The following is a 14,137-nucleotide window of genomic DNA, read 5'->3' as shown; positions in this document are numbered from 1 at the left end:
CTGCAGGCTTTATATTTTTAAAAAACTAAATAAAACACTGAGAAGTCCAACTTTCAGCCAGAATACATAAATTCCTGAAAATGTATAGATTAAAAAAAAAAAAAAAAAAAAAAGGGAAGACAAGCCTTTTTAGGGAATGGAGAGAAAACTACATGTTTAAGTTAAGCCTACTAAAAACATTATAAGGGCCAAAGAAAGACCCTGCCAACGCGCTTTAAGAAAATTGCCTGCTGAGAAGTGCTTGGGGATCACCGGCCGTTGCCGTAGCCAGGGAAGAGCTGGTTGAGGACGTTCTGCAGCGGCTGGTTCACCTGCATGGCATAGCTCCGACCTAGGTCATAGCGACAGGCCGGGCAGCTGAATACCTCGGCCCGGAAGGATCGGTCCAGGCAATCCTGCAAGACAGAGTGGGCGGGTGAGCTACACCGCCCACACCATCCGGGGTTGCTACACCTCTGCTGTAGGGGAGGGGTACTCTCCTCAGGGACAGAATCAAGAGCAGTTACTACCTTCTCATAAGGTCCAGAGGTCCCTCCTGACCCTGTTTCACTTTCTACCACTTGCTGCCCATCGCCAGCCTGGCCTCCCCAGGGCCCCTCAAAGACTCCAAGCTCATCCAGCCTCCAGGCCTTTGCATCTGCAGGTCACACCACCCAACAGGTTTGTCCTTAGGCTGTCTTGTCGCTTATGCCTTGGCTCAAGACACCAAATCAAAGCAGTCTTCCCTGATGCACCTGGAATAACAGAAGTAGCCCCTCCCTGGCCAGTCCTATCAACTTGTCCTGTTTTCCTCTGTAACAGCCCCTTCCACCTTCTGTGCTCGTCTTGTTGACTAATGTCCTCATGTGTGACAAGCCAGACACCCTGAGATCTGGGGGTGTGTCTTGTTGATCCTCCCAACACATAGCATCGTGCCCAGCACATAGTAGATGCTCATAAAATATATGTCAACGAGCAGAAAACAGGGAAGGAAGGAGGGAGGGAAAGGAAGGAAGAAAGGAAGTCTGAGCCACACTTCTGGGTTCCAGCCAAGCCATGCGTGGGGAAGACCCAGGTGGACATAGCTGCGAGGCCTGGGGTCTGATGGGTCCTGGTAAGGTTCCACTTCCCAATCAGACAAACAGAGAAGAAACCACCTGCCTGGCCACACTCCAGGAAGAATGAGACAACGCACAGAGGTATGCAGGCAGCTGCACAGGTGCACGCACCTGAAGGATGTCATCTGGCACCGGGGTAAGGGAGCGAATGTCAACCCAGGGGAGGGGCCTCAGCACATCCAACTGCCCATTCCAGCTGCTGCTTTTGTTTCCTATTTGTAAAAACTCCTAAATTCTTTTTTAAAGACAAGTCTTGATTCCAGAGACAAAACGTTGGGTTGAGCAGAAATAACTACCAAGATTCAGGTCCATGGTCAAAATCAGGCTCTGGATGATAGCACGATTCACAACAGCCTCAGACTGGGAACAACCCCAAGTGTCCATCAAGAGACGGATGGATCGACACGATGTGGTCTATCCACACATGACTAAGGCATGAAAAGGAAGAGAATCCTGACATGTGCCACAACATGGATGGACCTTGAGGACATTGTGCTCAGTGAAAGACGCCAGACACACAAGGACAAACACTGTGTGATTCCACTCACAGGAGGTCCCTAGAATCGTCAGATCCACAGAGACAGAAAGTAGATTGGGGGTGCCAGGGGCTGGGGAGGGGGATGGGAGTGTTTAATGGGGACAGAGTTTTTCAGTTTGGGAAGATGAGAAAGTTCTAGAGATGATGGTGGTGATGGTTGCACAACAGCGTCAGTGTACTTAATGCCGCTGAGCTGTGCACTTAAACCCAGTTAAGGCTGGCTGGCTAGCTCACTTGATTAGAGAGCATGGTGCTGATAACACCAAGGTCAATGGGGTTTGGGTCCCCATAAAGGCCAGCCATCAAAAAAAAAAAAAAAAAAGCAATTGAAAAATGGTTAAGATGACAAATTTTATGTTACACATATTTTACAATAAAAAATTTTTCTAAACAGGATAAAAAGAAAATCAGGGTGGAGAGTCAAATCCGGTTGCCCATAGCCCCTCAGATGCTGAGCTTCCTGAGCAAGGACAGACAGCAGAGACATACAGTGATGCCAGCTGGCCTCTCCCTTCACACCCCTGGCACTTCTGGAAGCCTCAACACCCAGGCAGACATGATGGCTGGTCCCCGAAACCCCAGCAGTCCTTTCTGGCCTCACAGGGCTTCCCAGGCCCGTCCTTTTCCCAGTTCCCACATGCAGCCGGGCCCACTTGAGCTGACCTAGGGACACCTCCTTCCTGTCAGAGGCTGAGTCACAACCTACAGACAGCCGGCCAGGCAGGAGTTGCTAGGCCCCTTCTCGCCCCAGGCAACTAAGGCTCTGCAGGGTTAGGTGGCTTCCCAAGGTTGCAGGCTGGGAGGTGCAGAGTCGGGGGTCAAACTGGAGCTGCTGATCCCAAAGATACATGACCCTTCACCCCCTCCTGCCAAACCTGGGACCTCCCAGAACATGCAGGGTGGGCATGGGGCATCTCTCACCAATGCCTAATGAGCAGGACAGAGCAGCCCACACGGCTGAAGGGACTCAGGCCACAGGCGTGGTGGGTGTGGCCGGAGGGCAGAAATGCATAGGGCCTGACCCAGAACGTCAAACCTCTGATGTTCTCTGACCCCTCTCCTGCTCTGAAAGGTTGCAGGGGGTTGGGGAGGTGGTACTAGACCCAGAGGGTTTGGCCCCAAGACCAAGAAGCAGGCCGGATTGAAAGCGAAATCACCAGAAGCTCAGAGACCATGGAATGTTGGGGATGGGGACAGAACCTTCCACAACCATCTGTCTAGAATGACCAGTTGTGGCCAGAGGTCACTGCAAAGAAGCCATCCACCCAGACCAGCACATCCCAGCTGGAAGGTTCTGCCCCCAGAGGGCACAGCAATGTGTGGGGACATTTGTGGCTTTCACGACTGGTGGGGGGGCGTGCTCCCAACACTCTGCAGTGCCCATGACGGCCCCGCCACAGAGGATGACCCAGCCCCACATGTCCACAGTGTCGTGGGGGTGGCCCTGGCCTACCCCCATCTCAGCTCCTTCCAATTCCTCTTGCAAAAGCATCAATTCAGATCACTGTTTCCCTCCTGAGACTCTGATCACGGGCCTGGATCTAAAGCCCACCTCCTCGGCCCCCACTGCTCTGACATGTCTGTCGGGCAAGGCTTCTGCACGGGACATTCCCTGTACCTGTAACGCTGCTCCCCCAGGCCCTATCAGCTGTCAGGTTAACACTACCTCCTCCAGGAAGCCTTCCTTCCTGACTCTCACGCCTCCTTATCCAGACCTGGGGCCAGGACTGCAGCCCATTCTCTTCTGCCCTGGACCCTCAGCCATAAATAAGGCTGGGGAGAGAATGTTCCACATAGAGGGGAAAACCAGTGAACAGATCCTGAGGGAGGCAGGCAATGGCCCATGGAAAGGCCATGTGCTTGGAGGTCATGGAGGTGACAGGGGCGAGCCGGGAGGGGCACAGCTGGCCAGGGCGAGGCACAGGAGGGTGTTCAATAGAAAGTGACTTGAGATCATGATAACGACTGGTGGCTACTGTAACCAAGGCCACCGAACAGCAGATGATAAGGGCCACCAAATGAACAGAAGCAAAAGCGAGTGAGTCCAGGTCAGCGGTGGAAGGTGTGTGGGAGCGAGAGGGTGGCCTGTCCTTCTAGAACCTTCCGCCCAGCCCGCGCAGCCCACTTACCTTGCACACGTTGTGCTGGCACACAGTCGTGACGGGCCGGAACACCAGCTCTTGGCAGCAGATACATTGGAATGTTTCCTCCACGTTACTCAGGAACTTCTGAAACAACAGGAACGGGCCATGAGACCGCAGAGATGCAGGCACCAGGGCCACGGCGCCCCCTTGCTACATTCAGCCACGTGCCCTCCATTCCCATCTCCACAGACTCGACCCCAGGGGTAGGAACAGGGATGAACCCCATTTTAAGATGGGAAGAGAGTCCCAGAGACGTGCGGGCTTTGCCCAAGGGTGGGAGGCCACCGGGCAGAGCTGGCCCAGGGTCTCTGGAATTGACAGTGCTGAGCGGGACCCAGATGTGACCAGCTGGTGGCAGCAAGGACACCCCAAGCTTCAGCATCAAGACAGGGTTTTAAGAGAGGCTCCTGGGCTAGCCAGTGAGCTCAGCTGGTTAGAGCTTGATGCTGATAACACCAAAATCAAGGGTTCAGATCCCCATACCAGCCAGATTCCAAGAGAAAAAGAGGATCTCTTAAGGCATGTGTTTCAACTCATTCAATAAATAGGTGCTGGGCACCCACTGCGGGCCACTCAGGCTCAAGGGTGAACAAGACAGAAGAAACCTTCTCCCTGCTGGGAGCCACGTGGAGACCAACAATGCACAAGATGGAAATGTCCCAGCAGGGCCAGGGCAAGGAGTCAGGGAGGGGCTGCCCAGGAACGCAGGAGGGCAGAGAGAGTTCTGTGGAGGACGCCCAAACTGACACCTGAAGGAAATGTGGGAGGCTAGACAGGGACCCCCAAGATGTCCACGCCAAATCCTGGTACCTGCAAACATGCCACCATCCATGGCAAGATGGATGTTGCAGATGGAATGGAGTTAAAGATTGTGAGATGGGAGGGGATCCTGGATTACACAGGGGCCCAGTGTCCTCACAGGGTCCTAATAAAAGGGAGGCAGGAGGGTCAGAGGCAGAGAGAGACTGGAATATGATGCGCTACTGGCTTTGCAGATGGAAAAAGGGGCCACAGGCCACATGCCGAGGGCTGCGGGTGCCTCTAGAAGCTGTGAAAGGAGGACACGGGTCCTCCCCTGGAGCCTTCAGGAGGAGCCAGCCCTGCCTACGCCTTGACTTTAGCCCCTGAAGGCTCATTTCAGACCTCCAGAACCGTGAGAGAATAAATCTATTGTTTTGAGCCACTAGGCTTGTGGTAATTTGTTACAGCAGCCCCAGAAGACTCCTATGGGAGGAAGAAACTGAGCCAGGAGGGTAAAGGAGGGTGCTCCAGGCAGAGGGAACCACAACGTCAAAGGCCCTGAGAAGGAATGACTAGGAAGATGATTCCAGAAGGAGACAGCACCAGAAGTAACAAGCAGATCGGCTCGGGGCCACAGGGAGGTGCTAGGGTTTGAGTTTGATAGCCAAGGAAAGCCAGTGTCCACCAGGTGGGGTCAGTGGCCAGAGAACAAGCCACTCACCTGCAGTGACTCATCCTCATTGCTCACCTCACTAAGGGCAAGAGGATCAAAAAGAGATACCCCTGGTTTGGTGGTTCCTCAAAAAGCTAAACACAGAATTCCCACATGATCCAACCATTCCACTCCTAGGTATCTACCCTAGGGAACCAAGAGCAGGGACGTGCAGACATGAGCACACCATGTTCACAGCAGCACGATTCACAACAGCCAGAAGGTGGAAGCAGCCCAAGTGTCCATCCACAGATGAATGAGCAAACACAACGTGGCCCGTCCACGCTGCGGAGCATGATTCAGCCTTAAAAATGAAGGGAATCCTGACACGTGCTGCAACGTGGATGAACCGTAAGGACATTGTGCTCAGTGAAATAAGCCAGTCACACAGGGACAAACACTGTGTGATCCACTCATAGGAGGTCTCTAGTCATCAGATCCACAGAGACAGAAAGTAGAATGGGAGGTGCCAGGGGCTGGGGAGGGAGATGGGGAGTGAGTGTTTCATGGGGACAGAGTTTCAGTTTGGGAAGATGAGAAAGTTCTGGAGATGACGGTGGCGATGGCTGCACAGCCATGTGCATGTGCTCAATGCCGCTGAGCCGTGCACTTGAACGCCGTTAAGACAGCAGGTTTCACGTGTCGTGTGTGTGGTCACAATGAGAAGCGTGAGGGGAAGGCAGCCCCTGCCGCCGGCTGCGCTCACCGGCCCATCCTTGAGCGAGTTCAGGATCTCGCTCCACAGCTTGGCGTTGCTCTTGTCCTCTTTGATGAGGCTGTTCTGCTGGGCTGTGAGGCTGTAGGGCTCCACCTTGGTTTTCTTAGGGGTCCGGTGCGGGGACTCAGCCCTGCTCTGGCCACCTCCTGGGGGAGAGCAGAGCAGTGAGGGGAGCCGGGGCAGGCTGCGTGCTGTGGACAGCCGCCCGCGGAGACACCCACCTGCCGACTTCCGCTTCCACTTGCCCTTGCCCTTGCCCTTCCTGGGGGACGTGAAGCCCTCCTCCTCCTGCTCCTCTTTCCTGCGGTTCTCCTTTTCCTTCTCTCGGTTGGCCAGGGCTTCCAAATAGCCTTCTGGATACTATAAGAGGGAGTGGATGGGCCGTGAGAGAGGCTTTGGGCCCTGCACAGCCCCGTCTTCCTGCCACACGCTTTGTTCCCACGCCCCTCACCAGGTCTAGGTCTCCAAAAGCTCCTGATCCTTGATCCCCGCAGAAGACCACGGTGGACTCAACACTTCCTTAACTCACAAGCCTTGGCAATAGCTAATCCTGTCTAATCACAATGTGTACGAGGGAATGACGGCACCTCCCCCCAGCAGGGTCCACGTAAGCATTAAATGAGCTAGGTGACGAAGGGCTCAGCACCGTATCCAACACCTGATATCTTATCTTTATCTTTATGATTTAGATGAGGGTAGGCACACTCTGCAAGGGGCCAGACAGTGGCTATTTGCAGCTTTGTGGGCTGCAATCGCTCCGCTGCTGTTGTGTAAAAGCAGGCCCAGAACACTTAAATGACTGAGTGTGACTCGCTCCCAATAAAGCTTCTTTTTACAAACAACTACCTCAAGGGCCTTAGTTTGCCAGACTCTGATTTTGATGAACCCTGGACTCCTCCAGGTGCCAACAGGCATTATTTGAATGTCAAGAAATCTCTAAGGCACCTATAGTCACATCTAACTCTCCAGTCTTCCACCGAGAAGTCTTCAAGGACCTTAAATTGCAATGAAGACTAATGTCAGAAATAAAAATCCGGGCCAGCCTGTGGCTCACTCGGGAGAGTGCAGTGCTGATAACACCAAGGCCCCGGGTTCGGATCCCATATAGGGATGGCCGGTTAACTCACTGGGTGAGCATGGTGCTGACAACACCAAGTCAAGGGTTAAGATCCCCTTACTGGTCATCTTTTAAAAAAATAAAAAAATAAAAAATAATAAAAAGAAATAAAAATCCTATCCCAGGGCCTGGCCAGTTAGCTCAGTTGGCTAGAGCGCAGTGTTATAACACCAGGGTCAAGGGTTCGGATCTCCCTTACAGGCCAGCTGCCAAAAAAGAAAAGAAATTCCTACCCCCACCTGAAGCTGATATTCTCCACCCCAGTCGCTGCATTTCTGAAATTCCCCATTGCAGGAACACATTCAAAAGACAAGCCTTGGTGACCCCCCAGGGGGTAGGCACTATCACATTCTCAATAGCAATTAAGATTCCTTAAATAGTCTCACAGTGATTTATCTGCTGTAAAGCAACTCACCATAATGAACAGAAAACACCATAATTATAGTTCCAGAAAGCTGTATGTGGCACTGAATAAACGCTCAGAAGATCCACTGCTGGGAACAGGTATGTGATTACTTAGGGAGACTATTCATCCTTCTCTCTCCATCTGGTTTTGTTTTGTTTCTGTTTTTCTTTTGTTTTGTTTTGAGGGGTAAGAGGTGATGATCAGAGGAAAGACCAGCAAAAACAAAGAAAAGAATAGATTCCAGGCTGACTGGGGGCAAACGCCTCTCCTAACACAACTATAATAGGCAAGTCTGGCTCTAAAGGCAAACGTGATCTGTGCATTGGAACACGCACTGGCTAAAGCATTTATAATCTACTGCCAGGGAGGTGCGACCAGCTGGGAGCCTGGAAATCACCTTGGAAGAGAGATAAACCCGTGGAAGCATCAGGCCCAGAAGGCAGGTGCCTGCCTGAGAAGTCACTAAGTGACGCTGTGTTCATGCCTGCGAGCTCAGCAGCCCCGGAGCTGGCTCCTGCACTGATCCACAGTGACCTTCAAGGAAGAGACAGGCTCAAAGTGGGACATGTGGCACCCAGGTGTGCAGCACCGGAGCTACCCTGGGAGTCCAGAGCTGGCCTTGTCGCCTGCCATCTGTCCCCACAGCGGGCCCCAGCCTGGACGCACCTGCATGGTCAGCCCCAGTCTCTTGATCCGGTCCTTCCCTTCCCTTGTCCAGGGGCCTGGCTCGTCATCGTCCCGTCGCAGAAGGTAGCGCCACACGAGAAAGCCAGACTTCCCCTTCTCGGGCCAGTACTTCACGACCTGCGGGGAGCAAGAGCCAACGTCAGTCACATCTCGAATTTGAAGCAGCCCAGGCAGGGCAGCCTTAGGCCGGGGAGGGGACAGGGAGGCCCATCACAAGCACGGCTTACCTTGTAGATGCCGTCATAGCGGTTGCCTTCGGCAGGGGCGTATTTGCTGTGTTTGCCGCCCTTGACGTTGCGCACCACCCTGACTGGCTTCCCCGACCGCCAGTCCTTGGCCTCGGCCCCTTCTTGGTCATTGATGGGGGCACTGCAGTTGAGAGCCAAAGCCCTGTGGGTAGAGTCGGGACCCCACCTGTTACAAGCTGCGATAGGCTGGAATGCGTCCCCCCAAGAGATATGCCCAAGCCCTGGCACCTGTGAAAGTGGCCTTCTTTGGAAATAGGGTCTTTGTAGTTGTAATCAAGTTCAGATAAGGTCATACTGGACTCGGGGGACCCTAAATCCAATAACTGATGTCCTTATAAGAAGGGAACACAGAGGCAAGGATGCCAAGTGAAGACAGAGGCAGACGTTGGAGGGAGGCGGCCACAAGCCGAGAAATGCTAAGGTTACAGGCCACCACCAGCAGCTCGAAGAGGCAGGAAAGAGCCTCCCCTGAAGCCTCCAGAGGGAGCATGACCTTGCCACACCTGGATCTCAGACCTGCGGCCTCCAGAACTGAGAGAGGACAAATGTCTGTTGTTTTAAGTCACTCGGTTTGTGGCACTTTGTGACCTGTCCCGTCAAAGGCCTCCCCGGAGGGAGACGTCTGGGCACAGAGGTCAGACTCGCCACTCTGATATAATGATGCCGCTTCCACTGGGTTTGAAAGAATAAAACAGCCACAGGACTGCTGTCTACAGACCACCAGCACTGGTTGTAAAAAAAACTGGGTTTCAGAGAATTTCCTGTCCAAATTTTATCACATACTATGGTAAATGCGCAGTTCTCCCCATCCTTAAAGATATTTTCTGAAAACAAGATTTTTAGCAGCTACTGAAATTAAAATATTCCACTGGACAAATAAATGTCCAATTAACCCTTCTGGTTTTTGGATACCTAGTAAGCATTATTTTGCTGTTCAAGTAATGGAAGAACAAATATTCTGCACATAAAATTTTCACCTCCCCATTGTTTATAAACACATTTTTCAAAGTGAAATTGTAGGGTCATCAGTAAAAATACTTTAAAGCATCTTCATATACACAGGGAAAGAGGTTTCCAGAATGATGGCACCAATTTGTGTCTCTACCAAGAGTAGGATACTGGTCTCATGCCTGGCATTTCTCAACACTTCTGAATTTTTTGGCCAATTTTACAGGGAAATAATTAGTATCTCACCATTGCTCCAATTTATATTTGATTACTAAAACTGCACAATTTATCATGGTCACTGGCTATTTGCATCTCTTTTGTGGATTATTTGCATGTCCTTTGCTTTTTTTCCTATTAGCTTTTCTTATTTATTTGCAAAAGCTCTTTATATAATAAAGACATAGCCACCACGTATCATGTTGCAAACTTTCCTCCTAAATAGCCATCTGCCTTTTAGTTTTCTGTATAGGATTTACTGATACAACTTACAATATTTAGGTCAAATCTCTCAGTCTTTTCCTTTGGGCTTTATGATGCTTTTTAGGCTGAAAAAGTCCTTTCCCATCCTACAGTCAGGGGTGAGCAAACTCCAGCCCACTGCCTGGATTTACAAATAAAGTTTTATTGGAACACAGCCATGCTTGTTTACCTATGGTCTATGGCTGCTTTTGCACTAAGACAGCAGAGGTGAATAGTCACAATAGACTGTGTGGCCCACCGAGCTGAAAATATTATCTGGCCTTTTACAAAAAAAATTTGGTTTAATCTGTATAAATGACTCACAGGTCTTTAGCAAACGGAGAAGGGAAGAAAATAATGTTCAGTGTCTCTACATTCTACCACACATTTAATGGGAATCTCACCTGCCGGACAAGATGCCCAAAACAGAACTAAGGACATGTCGAATGTGTGTCCGCAAAGACAAGAAAGCTGTTTGCCACGAACCTGTTGGTGTTGGTGAGTTTCTGATCACAAGACTGTTCTGCAGTCCGCTTGTTGCCAGAGAGATCTCGACCACCACTACCTGTATATGTGAAAAAATTCCCATGGTCCTGAAACAGATAACAAGGGTTGGGTGAACCCCCTGCACAGAGCAGGAGAGACTCCACTGAAAACAAACCCCTACGCAGCCACTGGGATGGCTAGTGTCAATGAAACAGAAAATAAGCGTTGGTGAGGATGTGAGAAATGGGAGCCTTGTGCACTGCTGGTGGGCACATAACACAGTGCAGTCGCTTTGGGAAACAGGCTGGTGGCTCCTTAGGAAGGTAAGCACAGAATTGCTATATGATCCAGCGATTCCACTGCTGGGTGTGTACCCAAAGGAACTGAAAGCAGGGTCTTGAAGAGATATTTGCACACCCATTTCATAGCAGCATTACTCACAACAGCCAAAAGCTGGAAACAACCCAAGTGTCCATTAACGGATAGACAGATAAACACACGTGGTCCATCCACACCACGGAATATGATTCAGCCTTAAAAAGGAAGGAAATTCTGACATGCGCTACCACATGGATGAACCTTGAGGACACTGTGCTCAGTGAAATAAGCCAGTCACACAAGGACAAACACTGTGTGATCCCACTCACAGGAGGTCCCTAGAGTCATCAGATCCAGAGACAGAAAGTAGAATGGGGGGTGCCAGGGGCTGGGGAGGGGGATGGGGAGTGAGTGTTTCATGGGGACAGAGTTTCAGTTTGGGAAGATGAGAAAGTTCTGGAGATGACGGTGGTGAGGGCTGCACAACCATGTGAATGTGCTTAATGCCACTGAGCTGTGCACTTAAAAATGGCAAAGGCGATAAATTCGTGTTATATATATTTTACCACAATTTAAAAAATAAAGCAATTCCCCCCCAATACACACACACTCACCACATCGTCCTCATAGCCCCCAGCCAGGACCAGGGAGTAGGCCCCGTCATTGCTCCGGCCGTGGATGCCCGCCACGTGAGGCCGGTGAACACCTGACTCACTGACCTGCAAATACCACCAAAAAATAAGTGGCGCCTTCTGCCAGGACTGCTACAGAAGAGCTCTACCAACCTTCTCCCTCCCCACCACGGAACCAAGCGCCTGCCAGTTACACCCGATGCCGTCTGGCCTGCTAGTTGCCTTATTACGATCACCTTGTCCCCCTACAGACAGCCAAGGCTGAGCCGCACCAAGAGAAGAGCTGTCTGGAGCTCCAGCACTGCCACGTGCTCGTAGGTGGCGTTGCTGCGCCCTTGGACGCTTCACTTCTGCATCTGGGAAATGGGAGTGACAGGTGTCTGGCGGGATCGGGTTTACAATGAGGCTATGGTAAAAGCCATCCTGTAGTGGGCACACCGGTCAAGGTGCCATCAGGACCCTGTAACTACCATGGCCAGAAGAAATCGCCCAATGAAAGCAGGATGAGCTGACACGGCCCCATGGAGGGGCTTCTGGAAGCCCAGCCCGTGTCCACCAAGCCCTTGCAGGTACCTGAACTCTGAACCGCCACATGGTGCCCACGGGGATGCCCGGGATGGGTCCGTAGTGATTGGATGGAACAATGGTGCACTCCTTCGTGCGCCCCACGCACGCCATGCCCTGTCGGCCACAGAAACAGAAAGGGTCAGCGGTGTGAGTGCTCACGGGAAGGGAGCAGGGCCGTGGTGTCATGGGGCAGGAGGGACCCGCCTCACCTTGCCCCAGTCCCGCCGTGAGGACGACGTGGCGGATGCCATCTTAGCCTTCTTCTTACTCTCTTTTAGCTTCTCTCCTGCCAGCACCACCTCGCTGGTGTCATTCCGACACTCGGGGCAGTACCTGTGAGGACAGGGGTGTCACCTGCAGCAGGACACCCTGGCAGATGACCAGCTCAGCTGACACATGCCATTTCACCCAGACTGTGTGTACGTAGCTGTTTCCTCCCAGTATCGCTATCGTGCTGCACTGCCCAAAACAGGGGCCATCTGAATCTAAATTCACTCAAATTAAATAAATCAGAAATCCAGCTCCTCAGCCACGTTCTCCACGTCTGAGCGCTCAGCAGCTGTGCACGACCAGAACATTCCCATCACCGTGGAACATTCCATTGGGCCTTCTCTTGTCCTTCTCCTGCTTACATCCCCATGGCTATTCCCGACAGTGACAGCAAGCCCAACTGTGACATGGGAAAGACATGGGGAAACTCCACGGGTGCCTCCTCCCTGCTGTGCACTCAGTGTCCCTATCTCCGCCGGCTGGGGGAGGGGTGAGGACAGCACTGAGTCCTGGGGAGGAGTAACTCCACCTAACACACAGTGTCATTAGAGCCCAGCATCACAGCCTCTCAGCCATGTCCGCAGTGACCACGAGGAGCGCCACGAACATGTGGCTAAGGGTCCTGCTTTTGCAGGACCTGCAAGGCCCAGTGCTCTGCATCTCAGGTCCCAAGGCCTGGGCCCTCCCTTGAGACATGGGACGGCTCCTTTGTCTGCTCTTCATTATTGCCTCTCTCGGGTTTACTGGGTGACCAACAACGTGAGGCCACCTCGTAGTGCCCCCAGCCTCCGTGCCCCGCCTGAGCCGCCTCTGCGGCAGGCACAACGTCCACTCACCACTCGGCCTCGCTGGGGATGCTGCTGAGGGGCGGGCAGAGGCAGTATATGTGGAAGGCCATGTCACACTCATCGCACATGAGCTGCTTGTCAGGATCCTGCCGGCCCCCACACAGGTGGCAGGCGCAGACCCGACAGAGTTTGTTCACGTCATCTTTGCAGTGCTTGCAGGAGGGCCCGCTCTTCCCTGGATGTGACACGGAGGGCAGGGTCAGCTCCAGGGGACTGACATGGAAAAGGAGTCCCCCGCCCCATGCCCAGCGTGGAAGACACAGTGTGGGGGGTGCCTGGGACTCACGTCTCGTTGGGTTTTCCACCATAGGGCTCCCTTCGCCTGGGAGCTCGATCTTGAAGACTTCGTCCACGAAAATGACCCGGCAGTCATTGAGAGAATCATCCCTGTGGGAAACGCGCTGTTAGAATGTTCCAGCTGCCCAACCCCATCAAGGAGCCTCAGAGAGGATCCTACTCTCCAACCCACTCATGGAGCATTTCAACACCACTGGCTCTCATCATGTCAGGGAAGAGGCTTCGGGGGGCTTGTGCATAAGCTGGGCTACCCCCCTTGCCAGTTGAAGTCCTGCTAATCCGATACAAGATGAAAACAGCAAGGGCTGGCTGGTTAGCTCAGGGGTTAGAGCATTGTACCCAGCACCAAAGTCCAGGGTTCAATTCCCTGTATCAGCCAACAAAAAAAAAGATAAGAGCAACATATAAACCAGAATTTCATGATGTGATATGTTGGAGAGAATAAGTTTGAATCTTCGGGTATGGAAGGCCAATTCAACAAGACCAACAAGCAAAAACCACAGAGATAAATGAAGTCTGACCATGAGTTAAAATGACATGCTCCACTCCCCATCAGTCTGACATCTACGTCAGCAACAACCAATGGAAACAATTCAAGCCACAAACACACACTGCGTGTGCAATTCTAAATTTTCCGGTAACCACATTTGAAAAGGAAACACAGGTAGAAATAACTGGAATATGCTGTATTATGTAACCCAATGTACTCAAGGTATTATTGCAACATGGAGTGAATATTAGAAAATTATTAATGAGCTATTTTACTTTCTTTTTTGTACCAAGTCTTCAAAATCTGGCGTGTATTTAAGCTCATAGCACGTCCCTATTCATCGTGGCCACATTTCAAACGCTCAATAGCATGTGTGGCTCATGGCTATGGGACTAGACAGTGCAGGGACAGATC

At 51.9% G+C, this 14,137-nt stretch overlaps 1 protein-coding gene across 1 annotated transcript in view; it reads right to left on the bottom strand.

The window, feature by feature from the left end:
* Window positions 1–248: 248 nt before the first annotated feature.
* Window positions 249–14,137, bottom strand: part of UHRF1 (ubiquitin like with PHD and ring finger domains 1) — a 38,339-nt gene continuing 24,450 nt past the window's right edge. The window contains exons 5-16 of the mRNA XM_063111666.1: window positions 13,223–13,323; window positions 12,925–13,111; window positions 12,028–12,151; window positions 11,825–11,932; window positions 11,234–11,338; window positions 10,302–10,408; window positions 8,388–8,550; window positions 8,140–8,277; window positions 6,172–6,310; window positions 5,926–6,096; window positions 3,765–3,871; window positions 249–395 (exon numbers count right to left, since the gene is read on the bottom strand). Of these exons, the coding sequence (XP_062967736.1) occupies window positions 249–395; window positions 3,765–3,871; window positions 5,926–6,096; window positions 6,172–6,310; window positions 8,140–8,277; window positions 8,388–8,550; window positions 10,302–10,408; window positions 11,234–11,338; window positions 11,825–11,932; window positions 12,028–12,151; window positions 12,925–13,111; window positions 13,223–13,323 (1,597 nt within the window). The remainder of the gene's footprint in view (window positions 396–3,764; window positions 3,872–5,925; window positions 6,097–6,171; window positions 6,311–8,139; window positions 8,278–8,387; window positions 8,551–10,301; window positions 10,409–11,233; window positions 11,339–11,824; window positions 11,933–12,027; window positions 12,152–12,924; window positions 13,112–13,222; window positions 13,324–14,137) is intronic.

The sequence above is a fragment of the Cynocephalus volans genome, chromosome 10, assembly GCF_027409185.1.
Source record: "Cynocephalus volans isolate mCynVol1 chromosome 10, mCynVol1.pri, whole genome shotgun sequence".
In the NCBI taxonomy this organism is placed as follows: domain Eukaryota; kingdom Metazoa; phylum Chordata; class Mammalia; order Dermoptera; family Cynocephalidae; genus Cynocephalus; species Cynocephalus volans.
Note: the sequence above shows the minus strand (reverse complement) of the source record. Positions and strands in the feature narration are given on the sequence as shown.